Source organism: Pomacea canaliculata, linkage group LG14, assembly GCF_003073045.1.
Source record: "Pomacea canaliculata isolate SZHN2017 linkage group LG14, ASM307304v1, whole genome shotgun sequence".
Taxonomy (NCBI): Eukaryota; Metazoa; Mollusca; class Gastropoda; order Architaenioglossa; family Ampullariidae; genus Pomacea; species Pomacea canaliculata.
Genome location: NC_037603.1, coordinates 18160210 through 18182794, shown reverse-complemented (window position 1 = coordinate 18182794; position 22585 = coordinate 18160210). Strand labels below are relative to the sequence as shown.

The window sequence follows — 22585 nt, the reverse complement described above, 5'->3', positions numbered from 1 at the left end:
TGTACATGTAACCATGTACGTGTGTCAGAGTGTGTGTGTGTAATTTAAGACACTTCTTTAATCTGATAAAGATGTCGATGGTTGGTCTCTGGAACATTGATATTCTGGCTGTTTGCCCATATAAGGGCACGTGATGCTAGGTAGTATTTGGGCCGACTTATTTTGGGCCTCATTTGGGCTACAGTCTTTACGACTTACCAAAGAATGTTAAGGTTTAAGAAATATAAATTAAACAGTATAGTTCTGATTGAAGTTAAAGTAAACTGCACAGTGCTAAGCATTTCCAACTGAGACTTCACGACTTTTTTTATTGGTCTCATCCCTTCTTAGCACCCCTGAGAGAAGGGAAAGATAATGCTGGTATCCGGAAGTGATCTTCCAGCATGGATCCAAAATTTTGTTTTGCCGTTCGCCGAAAACGGAGTTGATTTTGAGGAATCATCTGTCTTCGGTAGGTATACTTCTCATATTACATTCAGTAAAGTAATTAAAACTGTAAAGGTGGTTACTTATCATCCGATTTAATCCTTAACAAGTTAATGACTTTCGAGAAAATTAGAGTATCAAGAACTTGAGAGCAGTCGACGAAAGTTGGGAACAATCAGTAAACTGATCTGTCAGCAGCATAGTACGTAGTGGGTCAGTGACAATTCAGAAGTGTAAAATTTAAGCGAATATGCTTAAACCAATACATAACTAGATAAAGAACACAACTTATGTGGAAACATATGGAAGACAGTTTTCATAGTCTTGCCCATATGTAAGAATATAACAATATTTTCTGTGAAAGCTCCACATTCCATTTGTTTACCTGAGACGCACGTATAAATTCTCATTAAATGGAATAGTGCAGTTTTTTTTCTTTATTTTTTTTTATATGATTATGTAGAATTCATTGCAAGATAGAATTTCTTCAAATCTTGATGAATGCCTTACACTCGTTCTCGAGTTACACGTCTTTTAAACATCATACACTCAAAGGGGACAACAATACAGATACCTAGGACCATATGCTAATTAGGCATATCAGGTAGTTAATGATTTTTAAACTGAAGATTGTCACCTTAATTTATCATTATTGCTATTCAACAATCCCTCTCATCAGTTTGTGTGTGCATGAAATGCATGCAAACAAAATCACAAGCCTCAGTACCCCAATAAATATAGTGCTGTACAAGTAAGGGAAGGGGATGCAAGAAACCAAGACAATTTGAAAGTGTTCTGTAATTCTGGGTTTTGTGACTAGCAACTTCTGCTATCAGTGGCTCTAGTTGAATGCACTCATGTTGTATGAATTGGTAAATATCTAGATTGACTGATCCCTTATAAAGACACTTATCTAGTTTATTGGACAAAACAAATACCCCTCCCCCTTCGCTATAAATATAAAATGTTATAGGAGACTGTAAAACAGAATAAAAGAAAGACAACATAGTCATGCAGAATGGTAAAAGATGGAAGAAAATAATATTTATCTTATATGTATGTAAGCTTACTGAACTTGCTGTCAGACTCTGAAGTAGAAAAACACCCTTTATAAGTTCATTATTATTACTACTGTAACATGAAAAGCATTACTACTGTGTAAACCTATAAGAAAACCTGGGCAAAGGCGGCCCGCCTCCTGCTTTGACAGGCCGCGCTGGCCTGCCCGCCAGTATATATACATATACAGTATTGGGTAGTTAACTATATTAGTCCGGCTCTCTGAAACCATCCCAGTTTCTCATGCAGCCCCTTGGGAAAATTAATTGCCCACCCCTGCTCTAATGTGTGCTGGGGCTTATTCGTCATTTGTGAGGCGCCTTGAGCTTTTTCAAAGGCGAGGATAAGACACTATACAAGCCAACCTATTATTTATTATTAAGATAAAGTTATCAAAGATGGCAAATAAAACTCACAATGCCAATGTGTCTTTGTCAAGGGGAGAGGGCAAGGAAGTAGGTGTATATACAATTCAAATTTTTTTAATAATCATAAAGTTTTGTAATCTTTATTTATTTGATTAGTTAAACTGGGTGTTTTGTTCTTATCAGGCCACCTTTATGATGTGCCTTGGTTGGTGTTGGCGCTGACCCAAAGAATTACTCATCTTTTAATCAGAGGATTAAAAAAGTGTTCAACAATCATGAATATCCTCCACACTGTAACCAAACAACAAGAGGTGCCACCAAAGCTGAAAAAACTTCAGGGAGTATGTAAGTCAGAGGGACAGTGTGCTGTACAGTTGGAAAAAGAAGAGCTGCGAAAACAGCTGTCTCCAATGCAATTTCGTGTCACTCAAGAAAAAGGAACAGAGAGGTAAATAAATAAAATAGGTCACATTTTACATTAACTTAAATAAACAGTCACAAAAAGGCATTTATAAGTAGGAGCTTTAGATAGAACTATTTTTCTTCTTATAGTTTTTTTTTTTTCTTTCTTTAGGGGAGGTGGGATTCTATAACTTGTTTACTAATAAATCATCTCCTCATACAGTAGTACCTCTACATACAAGTTTAATCTGTTCTAATAGTACTGTATAGTAAATGTTAATGGCACAATAATATAGATAATAAAATAATAAAGAATATTTTATATTTATCAATCTTACCTTGAAGGAGACGAAGACTGTCAATATGGAGGTAGGCAGATGGCTGGGGAGGAGGGAGAGAGCTGGAGAGCAAACAGGTGCTAAATAAATTAGCTGATGAGACAACACTATTTACTCTATTTTAAACTTAAAACATTTAGATTTTCACTAAGACTACATTTTTTTAAAACTTTTTTTTTTCACTTTTCATAACTTTTTAACTTAACCTAAGCTTAAATGCTACTACTTTATTCATCACTTGTTTTTGCCTGTTTTGGCTCACTCTCACCCTGCACTATCAGAGCAAGAGTTGCCAAGCACTTTATGCTACAACATATAAATGACACGAGCATGTATATTGAATTTCCACTCATAAGTAAGAACAAAATTTCCACAATTTGCTCTTATATTGGTTCACTCATATATAGAGGTCTTACTGCAAAAAGGAAACCCCAAGAAAGACTTTTTTTTTTAGGGGGGTGGGGGCTAGAAATATCTAAAAAAATATTTGAGACTGAGGGTTGATGCAGGTAATGTAAGAATGTAAAATATGCTTTTTACTTTCATCATGCAGTGCCTACTCTGGGAAATTTGTGAACTGGAAGGATGAAGGTGTGTACAACTGTGTTGTTTGTGGCAATTCAATTTTTGCATCTGAAACCAAATTTGACTCCAAGTCTGGCTGGCCTGCCTTTCATGATGTCATCAACAAAGATAGAGTTATTTTATCAGTTGATACAACACACGGTAAGTAACCAAAGTGCATAATTTGTGCACAGCTTTCAGACTAAAGATATTATGAAATGTGTAGAGGAGTAACCAGATACACTTATTCTTTTAGCTCAATTTGTGCATGGCATAACAGTTAAGAAATACTATCAGAATAATTAAATCCTTATTGGGTATGCACTAGACGTTAATAAACTGGCTGAAAATGACATACTCCTATCTAAATGTTATACTGAAGCACAGCTCACATATTAACATCATATTTCTTTAAAGATCACTTTTGCGTGTGTGTGTGTGCGCACATGCTTGCATGTGTGCACATATGTTTGTGAATGGGGAATTCATGTCTCAATCTCAATGCTGCGTGAAAAATAACATTTATGTTATATCACTCTCTAGCAGATTTTTCTGCTTTTGAATGGAGTAATTGTCTGGTACAGTAGACAAGTTCTTGAGTTGAAAATGTTTAGCATAAATTTGAATCTAGGTGTTGGTCATTAGCAAACATTTGAGCCCTATTGGGATTTTAGTGCATTAGATTTAGTTTTGCTCAGCAGGCAAGAAATAGTAAAAGTAATGTCATTTCTGATAACAGGTATACAGAGAATGGAAGTGAAATGTGGCGATTGTCGTGCTCACCTGGGCCACGTTTTTGATGATGGCCCCAAACCAACAGGGATTCGTTACTGTGTCAATTCTTGTGCCCTGGACTTCAAGAAGCACACGACAGTGTAACCTCCACCATCTTTTTGTTTCGATTCTCCTTTCATCAATAGTTAACAAAAGACACGGAAAACTTGTGTGACCAACTAACTTTTACACTGTAAGTAGTTGGAAAACAGCTTGAGGTGTGCCTTTTGGTGCACATTGTTATGGGTTTGTTTTTGTTTAGGGGTTTGTTGTTTGTTTTTGTTTGTTTTTGTTTTTTTTTTGGGGGGGGGGGTTTTTTTAATGAGGGCAGGGGGTTTTCATAGAGAATTTCTTCCTAATAAAGCAAAGTAATGCTAGTAGATAGTAAACAACGCATGTTTTTTTTTTTTTTTGCTATTTTATAATATTGCAGTAATGCAAATCGGCTAAATAACTTAAGTATATGGAAGGAAGATCGGCAGGAGAATAAAATCTGCTAGTGATGTAAATTTTAGATTTTTTTTTTTTTTTTTGTCAGGGATCAGGCAGGGTAGGGCATGTAGCTGTTTTTGTTAATATTACTTAATTGCTTAATGATTATAACATACGCAGTTTTCATGTCTAAGCTGAAAGAAAGAAGAACCTTAGTGAACCATTTTATATCATTTAACTTTATGAACATCTACAAATATATTTATATACACTTACAGAAGAGTGTTTTTAAATGAATATTGAAGGGAACATAACATGTTTTCCACTAATTATCCTAAGGTTAACAAAGGGAACATATCTATTTATATAAACATCTGTATAAGAAGAAATGCAAACGAAATGTCAAGTTCAGCTTTATTTAACATGGCAAGGAAGGTTTAGGGTTATTTAATCATAGCTAGACATTATTGCTCAAACTTCTCTAATGTTCTGCTTTAAAAAGCATTAATTAAAAAAAGCTATAATTTTCATAGAGCTTTTTGTTTGTATACTATGCCAGACAGGAATTCATTACTTTTGTGTAGCCTTCAGCATGAAGTTTCTGAATTATGCATGTTAATCACAAAGACACTTAATACTATTTCTGATAAAAGAAAATTCAAAAGTATTTATGCACAAGTTCTAACATCCCTTTAATGTGCCTGTCTTTTGTCCTTTACAGTATTAACATTTATCACCGCTAGAATTGTATTTTAAAGCATTGTCAAAATGTTTTATGGCTTTAAGGCTAATTGTTAACATTAAATATAAACACACTTGATGAAAGAAATTATGTTTAAGAATGCTTTTTTAAAAAGTTAGGGTATTTTATTTTTTAGGTTGATTTTGGTTTTCTGAGCTTCTATTGTCTTCAGTTAGTGCTGAGTAGTTTTTAGTGTCTGTTAGTATTTCATTAATAATCTTCCTACCTTTTTGTTGATGCATAAGAGTGCTTTAAAGTCTTTTTTAAAGAAACAAACAGATGTTCTAAAATGAACAGTGGAGGAGAATGGTGCTTGGTAGATTATATATATATTGCAAATCCAATCTTCAGTATTCATTTTATCTCTATTCTGTGTAAAAATCCAGATTTGTATAGGCATTATGGAAAATGCTAATGACCTACCATTTCTGATGCCACAATGCACACATATTTTTTAATATCATAAAGCATACCTATAATGCATTATAAACAACTGCTGTTATTGCTAGTGTGTTTGCCTCTGCTGGGTCCCAGCCAACTTTCTCTGTGGCATGTGGCATCTGTTTACAGGGCTGGCTGCCAGCCATGACATAGCCTTAGTTGCTGTTTTGGCATAAAACACCAACCACACCCCCACCCCCTTGCCAACTTTGCTCTGTGTGTGTTGCTGTGCTTTGAGGTGTCTCCGAGACTTGCTTTTCAGTTTACTGAAAGACCCATCATACTTTCCTGAAAGGAAACCGAGTGTTGTAAACAAGTTATATCCTTTTAGTTTTATAATAAAGGAACTTATGTAAACATACTTTAACACAGGAAAGCACACTTGAAAAATCAAATATTAAAATAGTCTTTTATTAACATGGCACTTTTATATTTTGCATTTTTCTTTATTAAATATTGCTTTATCTAGAAGATCTCATGTTTAGAGGACTGTATAAATCTCCAGTGGTGCTAGTAATGTTTAGTGTTATTGTATTCCAAGGAAATTTAGTTTAATTTAAAAAATGTATACCCATAGCAAGCTGAAAAACTCATAACTGTGTCTTTTGTCAGGCTTAAAATATTTTTTTGCGGAGGGGGTGGAGATACGTCTGGTGTTCAGATTAATTTCATTTTCCATTTGCAAACTTATTGGCCATGCCTAGAATCTCTCTTGATGCAAATTGGTGTTTAAGGAATTTACAAGTTTAGGAGATTGTATATTTTGTATTTCCAATGCAAAAACAGAAAATCAAAAAGTCCTGTTTACAGAAACCAAATTTAACCATAAAAGGATGGTTGGTGCGCTATATTTGAGAAAATTTAAATAATAAGGCACATGTGGACAACTCTTTTACCTTCTGAATTTTATATATATATATTTCTTTGGAGGTTTTAACTCATTGTGATAATTTCAGTCTGAATTGAGTAGCATTAACATTGAAGTTGCAGGTAAACAAGGCTGCAGTGTTATTGTGGATGGTTTTTATCGTAAGTAAAACAAAGCTGATAGATGCTTTACCTTAATGGATTGTGATTCTGTAACATATCTTATATCAGGCCAGTGACTGGGTTATAGGTAGGAGAGGTGTTCACGTAGTGCATTTTGGTATGATTTAATGCTAACCTGGTTTCTCCAGAGGATGTCAAAACTATCTGTGCAGATATTAGTAAAGATCTCAGAAGAGCTATGTGCATTGTTTACTTGTTTGATTGTTGTTTTTTTGTAGTTTGTTTCACTATTGTTTTTCTGTTTATAAATGTTCATGCATATTACTCAGAAAGTCATTAAAGATCATTCAGAAATTAGTATCAGGGCTTCTGCTAAGGCTAAATTCTTTGGGGTCCCAGGGACCCCTTCTTCAGATTTTTAAGGGGTCCCTGTTCTTCGCCCAACTTTGGAGGGGACCCCATTGACGAAAATTGAAGGGGTCCTCCAAACTTTTAATGCGTACTGTACGCAATTTTTTGCGTAAGCAGAAGCTCTGAGTATGATAAATGTACTCTCCCCTGTATGATATTAAGTTATACAATTCAAGTAGATGTGATTTTTGTAACATTTTTTTTTGGACTAGGTTTCCTCCTTGAAAGGTCTATATATATTAGGTGAGACAGCCGCCTCACGCTATCACTGTACATGCAGGCTAAGTCACAAGGCATTTATCTTGGCGATATATCTGTTCTTCTGTTTGATCTTTGAAAAATCTTCTTGTTTGGAAACAAAGTTAAAAATATTGTCGTATTTTTTTTTAGTATATTGTTTTCATGGTGGCTCAAGAAATTATAAGAAATTGTCTCATTTCATGTGACTTTTTTAAAAAAAAACTTCATTAGCCACATGCTTTGAGTGATGCATTTATAGTTTTCATTTGCATTTGGTGCAGAGAAATTTATCATGTGATGTTTACTTAATGCTTTTAAAGCTTTTCTTAAAAAAAACTTAAATAGAGGTTTAAATTTTCAAAAGTTTCAAGTTGCAATAACAAACTATTTGCCCGAGTGATTTTCTGTGAATCTGTACTGCATCATCCTTCTAAGCAAGGCTATTGTGAGTGTCTTACTGGAGTCAATCAAATTCTTTCAGAAGGATGATGATGCTAATGATGTATTCTGTTTATTCTCATACGTTTGTATTAATCTTATGCATTTACACAGTCGTGTCTGAAGGGCATTTTGACGCACTGATCAGATGAATTTGACAGTAAGATTGAGCAAGTGCCCTATTTTGTAGCCCCCTGTTTTAGCAAGAAAAAAAAATGTTGTTTCCATTTATTAACCTGTTCAGTTTTGAAGTATTTGTGATATGAGGTGTATAGATCTGTTTTCTTGGTTTTGCACTTTTTGTATATTTTATTGGTAGGCTTTTCTTGCTTTTGGGTTTTGTTATTTTGTTATAGCTTATTGCTGTGGACAAGTGTTTGTTTGCCTGCCATGTAAATGGCTTAAGTTTTATAACCATATCAGTAATGCTAATCTTCTAACCATACTACAGCAGTTCTTTTAGCAACATGTAATTTTTGCGTGAAGATGTGTGTGTGAGTGAGAGAGGGTCCAAATTGGGGGTTTTTTTTTTTTTGTTGGGGGACTGGGTGTTGGCATCATAGTTTTTTCAATAAGATGATCTCTGTTGTTTTATCTAGCTTTCATGACTGATGAACATTCAACCATATCTTTTTGTCACTCCACATAAATGCAGTAGTGGTTAGAATTATGCAGTAAATAGTCCGATGAGTTAAAAAAAAGTATTTCCTTTGTGTGGAATGAAACCCACTGGAGTCTGTTTAAGACTGTGAAACATGTCACACAAAATCCACATATCAGCATCTTCAAAGAAAGTATTCTAGTGTTTACTGTGACATCTTTCTTCATATTTGTTTACTCACTTTAGCAGCAGATGAATGCATCAGCTTTTAATTTCCTAATGTCTAGAAGAAGTGCACTTATAATGATCAGAGGTCGAAATTTCAGATCTTTCTTTGAGCAGAAAGCCTAGAGTCCTCTGTTGTGGGGCTACAATAAAGCCTTGACATGTACAATACTTTTAAATTGTAGGCTTAGTCAAATCTACATGTAGGTTTAGCTAGATTTAACTGGCAGGTCTGGCCTTCAGTCAGTAAGGATTTAGTGGTAGTATGTAGGTCTTGCTAATATAGCCGGCCATTTATGCTTTGGGCAATTTGTTTTGCTTTGGAGTTTTTTGTTTGCTGGTTTTTTTTTTTTTTTTTTTTTTTTTTGGTAACTGCAGTACCATTTTACATTATTTGCAACACCTGAATTTTGTTAGCTTATGATGCTCTTTGGTCTTCTTTCTAGAAAATCCTACATCATCAGGCCTGTAGCCATGTGCATTTTAAATAAATTTTAAAACATTTCCTGGAAAAAAAAAGTAATTTCTTACCCACAACTCTGTATCGATGAAACGAAAGTATACTGCATGGCCATGAACAGGACATTGCTGCTTATTGTCTGGCCCACTTCAGTCACTTGTTAGTAATATTTCTGTATGCTTAAATTTGACAAAGTTTGGGGAAAATCAAGGCATTTTTCACATGCATTAAAGTAATTTAATTTCACAAAGAGTAATGCAGTTGGTACTTAATTTTTTGTCATCTGGTGCAGGCTAGAAAACTTATGTGTTCATCTTGTTGCATGTTGTTGTTGTCACATTGTTGTAACCTAACGTGATATTGCAAAAAAGCTGAAAACTGTGTTCATGCAGGGTTACTGAGATTCAGATCTTTCGGCATCTTCCACTACAGCGTGCTTTCTCTCAATGTTGCTTGGAATATGCAAAAAAAAAAAATTGGCAAAATGTATAACATTGCATAGGAAAAGAGATATTATTTCAGGTTGATGCCAAAATATCTTTCCTGTCAACAGTTAGCTAGCAAGACATCTACAATTTAAAATGTGTTTTAGTGTAGCTGATAGGGATGTATCATTTTGATGGAGCAACAACATCTAAATGACTGTCCATATTTTTTGGGGGGGGGGGGGATATGAAGGGTATTTTGTGGCATGATTGTACTGTCAGAAAGTCAGCTGCTTTTTCTTCTAGCTAAAATGATGTGGAGCTATCATACCAGACGGCCGTTTAATAACTATTCCCAAATCTCTGCATCTAGTGATTTTCTAACATCCTTGGAATTACCAAAGAAAGCTGGTAGAATTTTTAAGACAAAGAAATTGTGTCAATTAATTTTATAGAAGATTTTTATGAACAAAATATTGTAGAATGAATCTAGCCAGAATTTTGAAAAGCAAGAAATATTTAGAAAAAGAAGTTTGAAGTCAGAGATTTTGACCTTGAAATAATATCTCTTTTTCTTTTCTTTCTTTTTTTTTTTTTTTTTTTAAACAAATGCTTTGTATGCATTACTGTATTAAATGAAAGCCAAACTTTTTAACTCTGTATGATGGATTGTTGACCGTACTTTTAAAAGCCAAGGCTTTTAGAGAAGACTTTTGAAGCTTTATGATGAAATGTGTTTTCCCCCACCACCTTCCCAGCATAAGAAAATGTGAGACTTTATGTCTTCAGCTGGGTTTCATGCCAGCAATTTACAAACATCCTGACACTTTGGACACTTAGCCTGCTCAACACTGTCTCTAAGAACTCTGATGCAGGTTGTCTGAGCAAGAGAGTCTCTTTTTTGTGCTTCTGATGCATTCTAGTCAGAAGTGCTATAATATTTATTGTTTTGCAAACATTTTGTGCATAGTGTTTAACACTTAATGCGCCAGTTCATATCGTATCCACAAAACATATTTATTTTATATTTGTCTGACTTTATTTGTCTACAGTAAAGTATACAATATTTCTGCACTATTTTAGTGCAGTTTGCATCCAAGACACGTTTTAATAATATCAGACTATTTTGGGCTTATCAGTAAGGCTGTGTCATGTACAGATAAGTCTGCTGCAAAAGGTAATCTCATGGTATGTACAGTGCTTGCCTTAAGTTGCTTTGTTCGTTGACCACATGAAAAATGGCGTATCTTGAGAACAGGGGTATGTGGAGTGTACATGCATAGACGTGTGTATGTGTGCGTGCGTTTGCTAGTTTAGACAGGTCTGTATCTGTTTCTAGATGATCACGTGCAACGCTGTTGATGACGTAATCCCTACCCAGTTGTCCCCAGTCTTCCTTCAGAACACATTGGGTGTTGTTTTTCGGCTTTTGCAAACCACCAATTAATTTATTTTTTCAAAAACATTGTTCCATAGACGGTTTTCGCCATTTAAAAAAAAAAAAAACTAAAATGGGGAGATTAGTCACGCAGAAAATTACGGTAACTAGTGATTGAATAGATGTTCATTTTTGCGAGTACATATTCATGTTTAGTATTAAACATCAGAATGACAGGTTAGGCAATGCAGTTGTCGCTTATGCTTAAATATAATAAGTAAATGATATTCTGTGGGATGTCATGGTCTCTATAAAGTTGTTCATTACCTTATTTTCTTGTCAGTGCGTTTTTGTCTTTTGTGGTGCATCCCAGTATGAATTTGTATCCACGTGTTTCAGCTTGTATGTATGCGATTTTGTTCTTGCAGTAGACGTCTTAGTATCTCAAGTGCAATAAAAGGTACATTTATTTTCTTCGTGGCTTTCGTTATAGTTTGGTAGTTGTGGAAAAAAGTGGTGTGTGTGTGTTTGCGCGCGTGCATGCGTGCGTGTGCGCGATGAAATTAAAATGACGGTGTACAAACCTTTTCGTAATTAGGTGCTTTGTTTTTGGAAGGGAAATCACTTCAACCTCGCGGTGGGATGTTGGGGGAGATGTGGGTGAAGGGGATAACTAGGTGCGCAAAGGGCTCCGGCTTATATACAGCCCTTGATGTCAGCATGGCTGAGGCTCAACTCTATTTCAAATTCATACTGATTTTGAATAAAGATTACAGAAAATGTATTCGCTAAATAAAGACTTTCGGCAACATGGAGAAAGGTAAGCATCTAATCATCGACCATGGTAGTTGTCATCGCAGCACAGAAGTTGACTGGACAGATAGATGTGCAACAAGAAAGGCGACAACGTGGGTCTAGAACGGTGGATATCAACCAAATTGTTGAGCGAGGCTTTGGATTTCACACTGATTGTAATTTTTACCTTTGCTAGTCAAAAGTTTACGAGCATGTGGCGCCTAGTCAATGTTTTGTCGGGCAATCGAGTCAGAAATCTTGTACAAGTCATTGATTCACCAAAGTGCATTTTTGTTTTCAAGTGAGCGGACTTTTTTTGTCTCAAATTACCGATTTCCGAGTACCTAAGCGAGGTACATAAGTACAATTGTGAAGCATACAGTTTTCAAGTATCGACATTTTCAACCGTGCACATACAAATATCATATCCGCGAGATTTCCCTATCTCTGACGGCACAAAAAGATACCTTTCTGTAATAAAAGATTTGACATTTTTTCTCTGCATCTTGAGTTTGAAAGGTTTGTATCTCTCGAATGAAGGGATAGAGGGGATTTAATTATCTGGTCAGGTTTTGAGGACGTCGTAGCATGGTAAACTCTATCCCTTTAGTTACTCAACAACAGTAAAAAAAAGCTGGGGTATGTCTTTAACGTGTGTCTTACTGAACTTCATCTGCACAGGTTTGATTAACTATCTCTTACAATTCATCTCAAAGCAAGTAAGCGCAAACTAGCGAAGTAGGTCGAGCATTAACTTATTTAATTGAACAAATTGAAATTCAAATCGATCATTCTGTTAGTTGTATACGTTTCACTTTCGCCAGCTTGGCTTATCAACCTTTAACCTCGCCAACGAGGCCAACACATGTGCCTTGAAGGCCTTTTTTTTTCGGATCACGTGACTAGGGACTGATCGATTTCGTGCTTAAAATCGAAACACGCTTTGACATAGAAAAAAAAACCCCAACAACCTTAAGATCATACGAAGTTACTATTTTCAGTTCTTTTCAGTGATTTAAAAAAAATCCGTTGAACCATAAATTATTTTTTTTATTTTTAAAACAAAAGGGCTAAAAAGAAGTTTTAATCAGTTCAAATTGGCGAATGGGTATGTTTTTAACGCCTGGAAACCTCCGGAAAGCAGACGAACGGTGAGTTGTTTCCACGTGTTGCAGCTGACGTTGACAAGCACGTAGTAAATACTGGTCAATACAGGTAACACGTCACCGGCCGCACCTTGGAACAAAGTCATGTCGCTACATCATTTCCCGGGACGTGGCCTGGGGGACAACATTTTAATGAGAAAAGGCGAAGAAAGTGATTCTGAATTTTGTCACTGGCTTCGGGGACTGGCGTGTTTATATCACATAGATGCTGGACCTCACAGATTCCTTCTGGACTCCTTTTAAAACAAAGCGGTCATTTAATCAGCACAGTTTGTAATTATGGCTGCAGCTGATTGTGTCGTTGAGCAAAGAACTATTTCATCAACAAGTCAAACTTTTGCTGACTTCCTGTTTCACGGCAAAGTTCAAACTTGCTTATAAGTAGTATTAACGATAGAGAGTTAGCCGATTCCTGCCAGAGCTGTATCTAACTGAAAAGAACTGAAGAGCTTTTCGTGGTTGTGTGTAATATAGAAATCGTCTATAACTCATGGAGTCGGCAAATTCAGATCGTTTGAACCTGCTGTGGATGATGTGATTGGTGAAACTTCAACGTTTTTAAGCGTGTTGAGGTACTTTATTTGAAATCATCTGCCAACCTAGGATTTAAACCTTGATTCAAATTTGAGGTAGGGTGTAGGGGAATCTTGAATACAAGAGGCCAACGCTCCCCTCCCGAAGACTTGCAAGAGGTGTGTCACAATGTTCTCCCCCAGCGTCAGTCATTCTGTTACTGGCGGTACTCAGTGCCAGAGACATAACGGAGGCCAAACCAATGGAAGGTGAGTTCAAGGGTCGTAGCTATAGGAACGGAAGTATAATACCTCTGGCGAAAGCAGTGGGCAAGAGAAAGTTTGTTTATAAGGGATGGGTACAGCTCAGTGCAACAACAGTTCTGGATGAATACCTTTTCTGTTCTCAAGATACGCATCTACAAACACTATAGTGCACAGATGGCCAAATCGTAGCTTCTTGACTTTACGAATCTGACCTCTTTCTGTGCAGGGTGACGTTTGTAGACCCATCTCTCAAGTAGGATATTCACCCAGAGGAAAATAGTATTTTACACGAAGCATAAGCAGTAGATTGTAAAGAGCAAGTTAAGCTTGTGGAGCTCTGCCATGTATTGTGTGTCTTAAGCAGCGCGAACGTTCGCGAACATTATCGACTCGTGTCGCCCTCGCACGGAGAAAGCAGCGACAGCTTGATCTCATCGTTGCCATGATTGATCCTTTGACTTAAAGTTCGACATTTTTTTTTTTTCTTGAGGACTAGTCTTCTTCGTCGCCTGTTTATTCTTTTCACGTTTAATTTTTTTTCCTCGATCCTTTGACGCTTTCTAAAACTCTCCCTTCAACCTTCAGGGTGATGGTTTTATTATGCCTCTATATGTGTTTCCTTCTCTTGTTTCTTTTATTTCAATTTATTCATTTAACAAAATAACAAAATGTGTGTTTGTGTATAATAATGAAAGATCTTTTTTTTAATCAGATGTGAATGATGCACTAATGACATTCGAGCTAACGATGTGGGTCAGCAGCGTGCACAGGAAGTCGTGGTTGCATTTAATGTCGCCGGAGACCAGGACACTTTACAATCTGGACTTAACACAGATGAGCAAGGAGAACAACAGCAGCAATTGCAATCTGTACAAAACCATCCACGAGCTGACGAAGAAGCGAACCATGTATCAGGGGCCTCAGTCGACAGCAACGCCGCGGGGCACCATGGGGAATTTCAAGCTGGCGACGTGGAGGAGCTGGTTCACGGTCACAGAAACGTTCACACTGATGCATCAGCAACTGAAGTAGAACATTCAGCAGGAGCCCCCCAGATTCTGGCGGGCGACGTGGAAGTGCTGATGCACGGCGCTGCTGACGTTCACGAGGGCGTCGGCGCCTCCAGTTCCAGTCCTGGATGCTGACGTTCCTAAGGGCGAGTTCCAGGCCGGCGACGCGGAGGAAATTGTTCACGGGGCGCGGCATGTGCATGACGGGAATTCGAACGCCGCCAGCGTTGCCGTACGGGCCTGCCGACGTGGAGGAAATCGTTCACGGGTCCGCCGCACTGCATAACGTGCACGACCCCGCCGCGCGGCACGAGGCGGCCCGAACCGTTGCCTCGGCGGTGGACATGGAAGCGCTGATGGGAAGCAGCGGTTCGGACAGCAGGCGGAAAGGCAGCGGCGGTGTGCCGAGCGTGATGGACGGGGAGCACATGCTGCATGGTGCGGGAGGACATGACCACGACCTGCGGCAGCTGCAGTTTATCAAAAGCAGGGATGAGCAGGAGGAGGAGAACAAGAAGAGCGGCTGGCCAAAGACCCCTTTGAGAACGTCCACTCGCTGCTTATGCACGGAGACAGGCACGGTGACGAGGACGATGATGCAAATGTCCGACGAGGGAAGGAGATCACCTATAAGGATATCATGGACCTGGGCTGGACGAGTCCTTGTTGAAGGGGGTGGATCTCAAGCAGCTGTTGCAAAAGAACGTGCGGGAGTACGACGACTGGCAGCGGGACAAGACCTCGTTCAAGGGGGAGGTGCCGGAAGGGTCGTGGTGGGAGCAGATTCAAGACCTGCGGAGGAGGTACCTGTCGGGCTCCACCGACAACAAGCCTCAGGATCTGACAGGAGCGCGCTTGGACCCCGAAAGCCAGAAATGGGTCGCCGGCAAAGGGGTGGGCGACGAAGGAGACGCCGAACAGGACGAGGACGACATCCTTCATCGGTTGGAAATATTAGGCAGCACTGCACCTCTGAAGGACCGCCACAAGCAAGCAAAAGACAAGCTGATTGAAAATGGCAGAGACCTTACTGACCTGTGACACATAAATGACCGGACATTTACGTTTCACTGTTTCTAATGTACATCTTTAACCGAGTCACCAGCGGCTTTGTTACAAATGTCAGATCTCATCGCAGCACTTTCAATATGTCCAGACTCGTGTTCTGTATGATTACTCCTGTCTATTTTGAACTTCATCGTTACGTTACTTTCGATTTTTTGTTTGTTTGTTTGTTACTAATTGCTGACAGATAGGAAAGGACCAGAGAGAAGAGAAAAACAAGGTTGAAAGACTTTTTATACTGACCTGTTGTCATAGCAAAATGTATGATCATGGAGAAATGTTGAATTCAGACCATGTTTTAAAATTCGTGTATGCACACACACACACACACGGTTGTGCCTTTGCAGATGTGAGTGCAATGTAAGAGTCACGTATAATGATTAAATATTTTGTTTAAATAGTAATATTATTATTATTATGTTTTTTTAAATATCTGTCTGTGTGTGTGTGTGTGTGCGTGTGCCGATCGATTTGTTTTAAGTTCTATAATCAACCTGACAGGAGTAATTCTGAAGTTTTTAAAAGATCAAAAAAAGCAACAAGTAGATGGTCCCCATCAGTTAACTAAGCCAATAGCTTCCCAACAATCGTTCGGATTGCTGCTTTACTCTCATTGCACTGGTGAGATTTAACACCACTGTGGATTAAAAGTGATTTACACACCCAGCACTCACTGGTAAGGTTAAACATGTGGATGAAAATATACACACCTTGCACTGATAAGATTTAATTTTACATGTTGTTTTAATGTCTGAGTTACTAAAAGGCATACTGCATAAAATTGTCCAAACTCTCAGTAAAAAGATAGTGACAGCCCTCTTTTCCAAGACATGACAAAATGAAAAAAAAAAGCCATGGAACAAGAACGATAAGATTTATTCCATAACAAATATTATCATTTAATTATAACATCAGGAAAAGCAGGAATGCTTCAATCTCCTACAACCATAACAAACTCCTTTTCAATGGTGTTTCTTCAAATGCTTTTTTAGAGTGCATGAGGTTTTAAAAGAAGCCATACATACACTGCACTGAAGAGGTTTATCACCACTGTGTATCAGCATGTGCTGTTTCAAAGAGTACAGTCTAATGAATGCAGCTTTACATACACTACATTTGTAAGGTTGTTCGTTACTGTGAATTGTCATATGGCTTTGTAAAAGATATGAACTCTTAAAAGCAGCTTTACACACACGGCACTGGTGTGGTTTATGGACCAGCAAGTGCCTCTGTAAAGTGTTTGAGGTTTTGAAAGTAGATTTACATAGCATACACTGGTGAGATATAACATCACTGTGAGTCAACATGTGCTTTTTCAAAGAGCGAGATCTTTTAAAGGCAGCATTACACACACAGCATTGATGAACTTTAACAACATTATGGGTAACAAGGTGCATTTTTAATTCAGATGCACACTTGAAACCAGTTTTACACACGCTACATTGGTGAGGATTAGCTTCAGAGTGGATCAGCAAGTGCCGTTTTAAAGTGTATGAAGTTTTAAAAGTAGATTTACACTTGATGCACTGATATGGGTTTTCATCACTGTGGATCATCATGTGAAGTTTTAAATAGGACAAACGGATAAAAGAAGCTTTACAGACACTGCACTGGTGAGACTTGACATCACTGTGGGTCAGCATGTGCTGTCTTAAATGGCCTGACGTTTTGAAAGCAGATTTACATACACTGCACTTGTAAGGTTTAACATCCCTGTGAATAACCATGTGCATTTTTAAATCATATAAACGTCTAAAAGCAGCTTCACATTCACTGCACTGGTGAGGTTTAAAACCACTATGGATCAGCAAGTGATCTTTCAAATGGGGTAATCTTCTGAATGCAATTTTACATACATTGCACTGGTAAGGTTTAGCATCACTGTGGATTAGCGTGTGTTCTTTCAAATTGGATAATCTTTTGAAGGCAGTTTTACAGACATTGCACTGGTGAGGTTTAACATCACTGTGGACCACCATGTGTCTTGTTAGTAATGTTGAAGTTCTGAAAGAAGATGTGCACAACTTGCACTGATAAGATTTAGTATCATTTTTGACTTGCTGGTTTTCAGACTCAACAATATCTTCTGTCCTATTCAGGTGTATCTGGTGCTGATGACTTTCAGTCACAATATTCATCACCTCAGGAGTTTTACAGCCAGCAGCACTCATCTCCTGCATACTGGGTGGTGACAAGCATAATGAAATATCTTTATATTTCTTACAGCTCCACTGCATCTCATGTGATTCCCCCTGCACTTCCTGCTGCCCTATTGTTCTGTCTGTCTTTAAGTTCCATGCAACCATGTGCTCCCTGTATGCTTCTGTTTCCTCTGCTTCTGTTGCAGCACTAACTCCTTGACCTGAATGACCTTCCTCCTTGACCACAAAAGCAAGTGGCTGTTCTGCGTTTTCACCATAATGCAGAAAATTCTTTCTCTTCCCTTCTTCGGTAATGACTTGGCAGTTCCAATGAAATTTCTCATTACTATTACTAGAACAATTAGTCTTTTCATTGTGCATGAAATCATTTTCAGTTTTAAATGCACAAGTGACATCTTGAGAGCTGCACTCCGCTTTCACAACACTCTCAAACTTCCAGTTTGTCTGCTGCATATGCGTAGCATGTTCAATTTTTATGTGATGGAGTTCTTCACTAGAGCTGTTCTCGAGCTGCATGGAGCTGATTTGTTCGGAATTCATTTTGTCGGAATCTAAGCAAACAGAGTTTTCAGTTTTTAGCATTACACTAGCACTTAGCTCTTCTTGTGCATTACACACTGTTCTTAGTTCATTCTTTATATCAAACATACATAAGACCTGTTTCTCACTATCTATAGCAGGCATATCTTCCTCCCCTCAATCTTAAGGTTAAGTCCAACTGCACTCGGTGATTAACTGGTAAATGCACACATACTGGCAGACCGCTTGTTATGAAGCTTACAAGATCTGACATCCTTCAACTTTTCTGGCTAAGAAGTTTACTGATGTCTACTGCAACCATCTCTGCTGTGTAAAGTTCATCAACCTGGAATATTACAATTATAATAATTATACAGACTAAAAGAGTGATTATATAAACAAGAGGGTTAGGGTTCCCACTCAGAGAAAATTTACATTTCACAAAATTAGCAATTAGTACAAAAGTCTTTGCAAATTCATAAAGAACTTATTGTGAATGACAGATTTTAAATATTTAAAAATATTCTTTCAATAACTCCATTGGTAACTGTCACTATCAAATAAGTCTGCATTCAGAGTTTAAATTGATGCGAATCTGAACACACAATAGAAACACAAAATATTTTAATAATTCTGCATTCAACATTTTACATTCATCTTAAACATGTACTGAGAACCACTATTACAAAATCCCCTGGCGACAGCCTAAGTGAATTTCTGAAGAAAAAAAATTAAGGGGGAAAAAACCTATTGGCCAGCAGTTTAGCATGAGAAATAACACCAGATTTCTATAATTCAATGAACACACAGAATCAAAGGTTGATGGGTTAAAGAGAACCGAGTGTACACTGAGAACTGTTTTGACTTCACAATTTCGAGTGTTACATCGTTGGATGAGCTGCTCTCGATTACATACTCTGTTTTTTTCCCGATATCCTTTCTGAATATTACGATAGATTCAAGTGAGTTTCCTGTAAATGTAAAACGGTCTGATGCTGAGGCCTACTCCCAGTATTCTAATAAACACTTACTTCTTCAAAAGTGCTAAGACCACGAACGTACACTTCCATGCTAAGACTTTTTGCACCTTTACCAATACGAGAGCTCTCGCCTCATGGGCTCCTCGCTAGTTATTTTCCAGACTTATATAATCTAAAGTACATGTATGTTGTTTCCTGGATACCTATAAATAGTAGCATGATCAATAAGAATCACAACTTCGTATTTTTGCCAGGAGTTACACCTCTCATATGGCTCCTACTCATGCTGAAATAAGTAGGCTCTAATTACCATTGACATCACTAAAGAGACAGGGGCGATCGAGTGGTAAGAGTGAAGATATTTAACTGTGGGTACACTACAATGGCAAGCCGAAGCTGAGCGAAATTTGAGAAGTAAGCGGTCATTGGAACGTTTAGAAACAACCGGAAATATTTAACCTTTTGAAAGAAGTTCTCTGTAGTATTTTATTTTTATTCGAAAAATTACAAAGGTATAGTTTTAGGGTACTAAGACAGATTGAAAACTTCTCAGACATGAAAAAACAAAACAAAACAACAAATCACCAGCGACTTCCTTACAGATGTCAGATCTCCCTTTACATTTTAAACACTAACACACACACACAGGTTCACCTGCAGAACAACCGAGAGGGGTGTATTTATCCGTCACGTCTAAGATTTTGTTGAAGGTATAATAAGCATTGAAAATGGCAAGATGTCTGTGACGGTCAGGGATAGAGAGGGGACGGGGGTGTCATAGCCAGCCCTGGTTGTTACCCCTCTACAATGTAAAAATCGTGGGCCCACGTGAGTTTTTGACCTCGAGTGCGAGCCAAGAAGTGCTCACCCTTGGTGGAGTGTGACAGGGGTCCCGGTGGAGTGTGACAAGGGTGAGTATTAATACACGACGGTGGAAAGTCACCTCGCAGGTCGTAAGTCGACACTATAAATAAATAATTAATAGCTGAATAAATTAATAAATATGAAAGTAAAGGTGTTTTGGATCAAACATCAACAAATCAGAGGTCATTATTGTTCATCCAAGGATTCCAGCAAACAGTGCGCTGATACACAGGCCTGGCAACATGGCAAACAGCGTTGATGTCCGTAGAAGCGTCCTGGCTCTTCCGGTTGCCACTGTGTCGTTCATATTTTTCTCGAAGCCGTTAATTAGGTAACAATCGTACCTGAAGTAATTGTACACAGGAACTTCGGACGGGCAGACTTTGCTCAGGACTGAAGTACTTTGCAGTTTCACCAGCTTATCCCAGTCCGTCTGATTAAATTCGATACTGCAGGCGCTGACGTTGCAGAATGACGAGGTTTGGACGGTGGCGTTGATGCCACAGCCCTTCTCTATATCAAAGGGCTCGTTCTTGAGACAGTTGACGGTGTCATTGGCGTGCCGCCCGATCATGGAATATTCTATCTCTATTCGTTCACCCGGGTAGCACTCGATCCGGTAGGTGATGTTCGCACCACATATGAATAAATCGGAGGCGCTGGAAAGTCGCCACTTGCATAAATGCAGGAGGAGAAAAGGGAGGCACGGCAGTAATAGACGCCTCAATGAACAGGGAGGCGATTCTGGCATTGGTTTCTGAATATGTTGCAAGGAGCTCCTTTGGAAAAAAAAAAAGAGGCGAGAATAGAATAAGAGGTGGGAGTTGGAGGGACGAGAAAAAAGGGGGAAAGGTTAAGTGTAGAGAATGATATATATATAGAGAGAGAGAGATGAGCGAGAAATAGTGATAAGAGAAAGTGACGAACAAGAGAAGAGAGAGAGAGAGTTGCTGGAAAGAGAAAGAGGAGGAGACGTAGAAGACATCAAAACTGTTTAATTATTAAATCTCACTTTAATGGAGCGTGAAAGCATATGCACACAAGGACTCATGAACTCACATGTGCGCGCTTGCTCGTTCATATTTATCAACGCACCAAGTCATGCATTCGTGCACGCATACATAACATTTACAAACGCTTATATTTCATACATAGGAAAACTAATTCCTTCAGGGCTGCTACCAAGCACAGATTGTGTGATTCTCTCCTGTTCTGATCATGTTATATGGGTGCCTCGGAGATCGACTCTGGTTGCCGATTCAAAGAGGAGAATACAGGCATTCAAGACCAAGTGCTTGAGGAGACAGGTTTAAATCTGAAACCAGGAGCACAACGCCAGTGATTATGTACAGAACACGATCGTCACCTTCGTAAGACACCAGTAACTTCTTCTGGCAGTTGTGAAGCAGTGCAAGCTTGCCTATGTGAACCGGAAGGCCACTCTCAGACCGTCCTTCATGGTACCTTGGAAGAAGAAAGAACGGATTCGTAAACGTTGGTTGGAATGGACTGATCGTTCCACGCAGGACCTGCTCACCACCTCTCAAGAGAGGCTGCGTCTGTTCAGCTGTTTCACTACCCCATCCCCTTCCCCAACGACCAATGCTAACGGACTAGCTTACCATTCATCAAGGTATACATGTTTCAGCCCTCAGTTCTTGTTACCCGATTCCTCTTTGTGTTTCTTATATTTGTCTTTCATTAGTCAGTTATTTTATTTATCCTTCCGTCCTTCGTTTGTTGTCCATGCTTTGTTCTTGTCTCAAGCGCTAAGAGCACGCTCTTTACGAGCTTGAGTATGCGCTATATAAATCATGCGATTATCATTAACGCATGCTCAATACACTGATAACGTCTATTCATATTTTTTCTTTAATTTTCTCTGTCTCATTTGCTCTCTCCTTCCCCCATCTCTCTCTAACATGTGCACACACTCATGCAAGCAATCCAGGAAACAGAGCGACAGACAGAAGGTTAGGGACCAAAGAGACAAAACAAAATACCATGCTCATATTCACTCACAGTTTGCAGTTGTAAAACTGATTTATGGAAAAATGTTTTGTCAGTGTAATCAGCTGTGCAAGCGATCCAATCTTCCAACCGCGATCAGCGCCGGCAGCACCGTGACAGCGGTTGTATCGGTATCACAACGCACATGTGACGCAAGAAGCCCCGACGTCACAGCCAATGATAATAGCTATAGCGATACAGTTACATAGCTATAACTAATTAGGTTTAACAGAAGTAAGTGCACGGAGCGAGGGAGTCGGGAAGGAGGCTGGGGAATTTTCTTGTCTGTTTGATGTTAGAGCTTCTAGGATAAGTTTGCAAACATTTATACTTACTTTACTTACTTAATGACTCCTCTAGGTGGCACATGAGGCATCAACCAGAGACCTCCATTTGTGTCTGTCAGCAGCAAGTTTAACTATGTTCCAGGACATTTTCTGGTCGTTTAGTTCTCTGTTATGTTTCTTTTGGCCGACCACGTTTCCTCTTGCCACCAACTGTCCATTTACATGCTTGAGTTT

The 22585-nt window shown here is 38.5% G+C and overlaps 3 protein-coding genes across 5 annotated transcripts; 2 read left to right on the top strand and 1 right to left on the bottom strand.

The window, feature by feature from the left end:
- The first annotated feature begins 194 nt into the window (after positions 1 to 194).
- On the top strand, positions 195 to 11045 carry LOC112555293 (peptide methionine sulfoxide reductase MsrB-like). Its single transcript, XM_025223630.1, has 4 exons — positions 195 to 451; positions 2037 to 2301; positions 3147 to 3319; positions 3897 to 11045. Exons 1-4 carry the CDS (start codon positions 355 to 357, stop codon positions 4034 to 4036), a joined length of 675 nt encoding a protein of 224 aa, XP_025079415.1. The 5' UTR covers positions 195 to 354; the 3' UTR covers positions 4037 to 11045.
- A 1680-nt stretch (positions 11046 to 12725) lies between these two features.
- LOC112555320 lies at positions 12726 to 15933 on the top strand. The gene is made up of 2 exons (XM_025223669.1): positions 12726 to 13457; positions 14167 to 15933. The coding sequence occupies exon 2, from the start codon at positions 14593 to 14595 to the stop codon at positions 15475 to 15477; it is 885 nt and encodes a 294-aa protein (XP_025079454.1). The 5' UTR covers positions 12726 to 13457; positions 14167 to 14592; the 3' UTR covers positions 15478 to 15933.
- A 455-nt stretch (positions 15934 to 16388) lies between these two features.
- Positions 16389 to 22228, bottom strand: LOC112555319 (zinc finger protein 2-like). 3 transcript variants are annotated; one of them, XM_025223668.1, is made up of 5 exons: positions 22077 to 22228; positions 21421 to 21518; positions 19242 to 20833; positions 18446 to 18556; positions 16389 to 18242 (listed from the first exon to the last, which is right to left on the bottom strand). In XM_025223668.1, the coding sequence occupies exon 5, from the start codon at positions 18229 to 18231 to the stop codon at positions 16492 to 16494; it is 1740 nt and encodes a 579-aa protein (XP_025079453.1). In that variant the 5' UTR covers positions 18232 to 18242; positions 18446 to 18556; positions 19242 to 20833; positions 21421 to 21518; positions 22077 to 22228; the 3' UTR covers positions 16389 to 16491. The 3 variants fall into 3 exon arrangements, with proteins under 3 accessions (XP_025079453.1, XP_025079451.1, XP_025079452.1); XM_025223666.1 differs by having other exon boundaries at positions 16389 to 18556; positions 22077 to 22227; XM_025223667.1 differs by lacking the exons at positions 21421 to 21518; positions 22077 to 22228 and adding an exon at positions 21206 to 21413 and having other exon boundaries at positions 16389 to 18556.
- Positions 22229 to 22585: the final 357 nt, after the last annotated feature.